At 51.6% G+C, this 5,000-nt stretch overlaps 1 protein-coding gene and 1 long non-coding RNA gene across 5 annotated transcripts in view; both read left to right on the forward strand.

Annotated features, from left to right (window-relative positions):
- rfx5 (regulatory factor X, 5) overlaps window positions 1–4,195 on the forward strand; it is a 12,689-nt gene extending 8,494 nt beyond the window's left edge. For 2 of the 3 annotated variants that reach the window (XM_079367993.1, XM_079367995.1), the window contains exons 9-11: window positions 884–960; window positions 1,043–1,174; window positions 1,259–3,926. In XM_079367993.1, coding sequence (XP_079224119.1) covers window positions 884–960; window positions 1,043–1,174; window positions 1,259–2,350 — 1,301 coding nt within the window. In that variant the 3' untranslated portion in view covers window positions 2,351–3,926. Of the gene's footprint in view, window positions 1–883; window positions 961–1,042; window positions 1,175–1,258 lie in introns of all 3 variants that reach the window. The other variant, XM_079367994.1, reaches the window with a different exon arrangement.
- A 451-nt stretch (window positions 4,196–4,646) lies between these two features.
- The window catches only part of LOC306839469, a 2,273-nt gene continuing 1,919 nt past the window's right edge, over window positions 4,647–5,000 (forward strand). Inside the window, exon 1 of one of the 2 annotated variants that reach the window (XR_013781201.1) lies at window positions 4,647–5,000. This exon is cut by the window's right edge and continues 407 nt beyond it. This is a non-coding gene — a long non-coding RNA (uncharacterized lncRNA). The other variant, XR_013781202.1, reaches the window with a different exon arrangement.

Genomic DNA, 5,000 nt, shown 5'->3' on the forward strand with positions numbered 1-5,000 from the left:
AATGACCACGAGCTATAACCTCCTGCACACGGTCTAATGACCACGAGCTATAACCTCCTGCACACGGTCTAATAACCACGAGCTATAACCTCCTGCACACGGTCTAATGACCACGAGTTATAACCTCCTGCACACGGTCTAATGACCACGAGCTATAACCTCCTGCACACGGTCTAATGACCACGAGTTATAACCTCCTGCACACGGTCTAATGACCACGAGTTATAACCTCCTGCACACGGTCTAATGACCACGAGTTATAACCTCCTGCACACGGTCTGATGACCACGAGCTATAACCTCCTGCACACGGTCTGATGACCACGAGTTATAACCTCCTGCACACGGTCTAATGACCACGAGTTATAACCTCCTGCACACGGTCTAATGACCACGAGCTATAACCTCCTGCACACGGTCTAATGACCACGAGTTATAACCTCCTGCACACGGTCTAATAACTGTTATGCATGACGTTCTGCAGGTGTTCTTTAACTGTTATGCATGACGTTCTGCAGGTGTTCTGTGATTGTTATGCATGACGTTCTGCAGGTGTTCTTTAACTGTTATGCATGACGTTCTGCAGGTGTTCTTTAACTGTTATGCATGACGTTCTGCAGGTGTTCTTTAACTGTTATGCATGACGTTCTGCAGGTGTTCTGTGACTGTTATGCATGACGTTCTGCAGGTGTTCTGTGACTGTTATGCATGACGTTCTGCAGGTGTTCTGTGACTGTTATGCATGACGTTCTGCAGGTGTTCTTTATGTGCTCTGCATGACGTTCTTTAGGTAACACGTAGAGAACTTTAGTCCACCCTCCCTGTGGCGTCTCTTTTCCTGTGTTCGTATCGCTGAATGTCAGAATGTTTTTGGGGGTCTGCAGGAGGTCCGGCCAAAACGCACAAAGTCATCAAGAAAATGGCCGCCATCCATAAATCTGAGGGCGACGCTGAGCAGAAGGTGATCACGCCACTTTATGTTCAATCGATGATGGTTGGAGTTTTTCACGTCTTCAGTGCCGCTCATCACTTTGTCTCTTTAGAGGGACCTCGGGGACTCTTCCTCCTCCTCGTCTTCACTGAAGCAGCCGTCAGCAGACAAGTCAGCTGCAGCCAAACCTTCAGCCCTGGAAGCTCCGCCTCCTCCCTCCTCCTCCTCCTCCCTACGTCCTGCTGTAGGTTGACTCTTTTGTTTGTGTGTTCTGATCCAATCCAACATTGTTGTTTGGTTTTTAACTGTCTGACTTTCTGAGCTGCAGGTTGAAGCCTTCATGAAGCAGTTACCCAGAATCCTCCCTCGCAGCTCCATCCCTGACAAGACGCAGCTCTCTGTCCGCTCCTCTCCGCCGTCATTGGCTCCTAAAGACGCTTCAGGTGTCGGTGGAGCGTCTGGACCAGGAGGGCCTACTACTGCTGCTGCTGCCAGCGGGGGTGGAGTCAAGGTTATCGCCATGGCAACGTTACCACAGCAGCAGGGTGCTCCTGTCCCTTTGATGATTCTGCCTCAGGGATGTCTCTATGAGAGGGAGAAAGTGGCCCCCCCTCCTCAGCAGCAGCACTGCCCTGCAGCCCCCACCTCAGTGGTGCAGAAAGTGCGAGGACACACGAGTAAGCGCTCCTTGGAGTTGGTGTCAGGTAGCGGCGCTGTCGGCCTGTCCGGAGGCTCTGCTGCTCCTCCTCCTGTGAAACGGAAACGTGGACGACCAAGAAAACCTCGACCGGAGGACACCTTTCCGTCGCCTCCTCCACAGCCTCCCCCTCCACCTCACCCCTCCCACCCTCCCATCATCACCTCCCTGACGGGGGGGGTCATACAGAAAGCTTCCTCCTCCTCTTCCTCCTCACAGCCCGTGCTGGAGCTGGTGATTCAGGACCAGTCCAGTCTGGTTCTGAGCCCCCTTCCAGCGGACCCGACTCACAGGCTGGTAGAACACCGCGGGGTAGTGGTCCAGTGTCAGCCAGGCGGGGCGGGTGAGCTGGACCACCACAGCAGGCCCCTACTGCTCTTCCAGAGTCCAGGAAACCCCAGCTGGGAGCTGGCGGCGTCAGGCCGGACCCCGATGGTCGAAGTCATCCAGAAAGCTCCGAGACCGAGCAATAACAACAGCAGCACTGCACACCTCCACCCTCACACTCCTCTTCCTCTGCCAACGCTGCACGAGGAGCGAGGGGAGGTGGAGATCACGCTGACGCCACTAGAGCTGCCTGTCAGCCAGCCGCTGCCTTCCTCCTCCTCCACCTCTTCTCCTGCACCTGCTGCCTCCTCCTCGTCCTCGTCCTCCTCCGTCACAGTAAAGACGGAGGAGGACGAGGACGAGGACCAGATCTCCTCACAAAGAGAGGAACACTAGCTCTCTTCCTTCTTCCTCACTCAGCTGTTTCCTCACCTACAGCCAAGCCCCGCCCCCTCAGGTTTCACCACCCGTCCTTATTGGTTGAAATCCCAGATTGGCTGCAGCAGAGAGCCAGTCAGGAGGATGAATCAGCTCCCATTGTAAACAACCTGCTGCCCCTCAAACCCTCCCCTTCCTTCCTTCCCTCCATGCATCCTTGTTTCCTTCATCCTTAGATTATTCCTTTTCTGCGCCGTACGGACTTTGTGGAGTTTAGATGGAACTACGGGTCAGAACCTTGTGAAGGTTCTTTATGAAAATCACCTCTTGAACAGAGTTCAGCCTCGACTCATCTTCAACTCCAATGATTTCAGGAAGCTGAAGGTGATATTAACATCTGCGCCCAGATAAATGAGTAACCAGTGTGTGTGTGTGTGTGTGTGTGTGTGTGTGTGTGTGTGTGTGTGTGTGTGTGTGTGTGTGTGTGTGTGAGACGGGAGGGCGACACCCTCGTTTCAAGGCTTTAATATCGAGTGAGCGGTCAGGAAGTGGGCCTTGTTAATATCACACCATGAGAGGCCGAGTCTTGGTTAGACCACATCCACAGAGACGCGCTTTAAAGTGGGCGGAGCCTAGTTGGGTTTGAAATTCATCACAGACGTGACTCTTCATGTAAGGGCAGGGGTCAGAGGTCAAATGAGAGTCTAGCATGGTAACACAGAGAATCACGAAACGTCACGTGTTGAGTCCTCGGAGGGCAGCGGCCATTTTTCTATTTATTTGACAGTTTTAAAAACTGGAGGAAAGATGAAGCAGGAAGTTACATTAGCACTTCCTCTGAAACTCGCCGTCCCGTCACGCTGGCAGCCTTTCAGGTGAACGCCGTCCAATCTAACAGGAAGACGTTTAAATGTTCCTGAACACTCACAACGACACCTGATGGATATTTACTCTCCTCGATCACCGCTGAAGACGTGTAATCTTTCCTCGCCGCTGCCAAACCGCGTCTCGCTGCGTGACCGCATCTTCTTCTTCGTTGGTGCTATAACCAGCTGAGCGCTGCCTTCGGCTCGCTGGTTACAGATGAGGTCTTCAGGTCAGTTGAAGGCCGAAACGTGTTCATACTGTTCAGGTTAGAAGTGTTGCATGATGGGAAATGAGTTCTTTCAGGAAGTGGTTAAGCGACATGCTTTGAGGTTCAAGGTTCAAGGTTCAAGGTTCAAGGTTCAAGGGTTAAATGTGCCAAAAGGTCTCAGACGTGAAAAGATCGTCGTGTGCTTTGAGAGGAAACAGGAAGTTTAGTTTTTAAATCGTTTGATGCTTTTTGGAGGCTTTCACAGACGGCGAACACGGGAGACCGTTGAAAGCAACATTTCACCCGATCAGCAACGTCGTCATGACAACAAGGGTTAACTGGCACTTCACTGTGGCAGTCCAGGGTCAGGGCCTTTAAAGGGGGTCACTTTGGACTTACCTGTGGACTTAATGATCTCATGCTGAGCCTTCGTCCTGAAACACTTTAGGTCGTCCTTAAAACGACCTTGTTGTGCTTCAAGGTCAGACGAGTCATCAGAAGAGTTCCATCGTCCAACAGAGCAGAAGTGAAATGTTGCTTTATACTTCCTGTTTGGAGCAAAGTCAGGCAAGTGTTTCCTGTGCTGGGCTGAACTGGGTTTAACTGGGCTGAACTGGGTTTAACTGGGCTGAACTGGGTTTAACTGGGCTGAACTGGGTTCAACTGGGCTGAACTGGGCTGAACTGGGCTGAACTGGGTTTAACTGGGCTGAACTGGGTTTAACTGGGCTGAACTGGGTTTAACTGGGCTGAACTGGGTTTAACTGGGCTGAACTGGGTTCAACTGGGCTGAACTGGGCTGAACTGGGTTTAACTGGGCTTAACTGGGTTTAACTGGGCTGAACTGGGTTTAACTGGGCTGAACTGGGCTTAACTGGGTTTAACTGGGCTGAACTGGGTTTAACTGGGCTGAACTGGGTTGAACTGGGCTGAACTGGGCTGAACTGGGTTTAACTGGGCTGAACTGGGTTTAACTGGGCTGAACTGGGTTTAACTGGCGTTAACTGGGCTGAACTGGGTTTAACTGGGCTGAACTGGGCTGAACTGGGTTTAACTGGGCTGAACTGGGTTTAACTGGGTTTAACTGGGCTGAACTGGGCTGAACTGGGTTTAACTGGGCTGAACTGGGTTGAACTGGGCTGAACTGGGGTTAACTGGGGTTAACTGGGCTGAACTGGGCTGAATTGGGTTTAACTGGGCTGAACTGGGGTTAACTGGGCTGAACTGGGTTTAACTGGGCTGAACTGGGGTTAACTGGGGTTAACTGGGCTGAACTGGGTTTAACTGGGCTGAACTGGGGTTAACTGGGCTGAACTGGGTTTAACTGGGCTGAACTGGGTTTAACTGGGTTTAACTGGGCTGAACTGGGTTTAACTGGGCTGAACTGGGCCATCGTGGACACAATGAAATGTTCTGAATATGCAAAGATGATGTGAAGAAGATCTGCATCATGGCGGGAGGCGATATCAGAAAAGAGTGGGTTCATTGAAGTTCAAAGATGGGATTGGCAAGCTAACTGGTCTGACTGGTCGATGCTGACGTGTAGGTTTCCCTTTAAAGAATCTTTGATCAAAGTTTCTAAGATGTCTGGAAG

Source organism: Symphodus melops (genome assembly GCF_947650265.1).
Source record: "Symphodus melops genome assembly, chromosome: 18".
In the NCBI taxonomy this organism is placed as follows: Eukaryota; Metazoa; Chordata; class Actinopteri; order Labriformes; family Labridae; genus Symphodus; species Symphodus melops.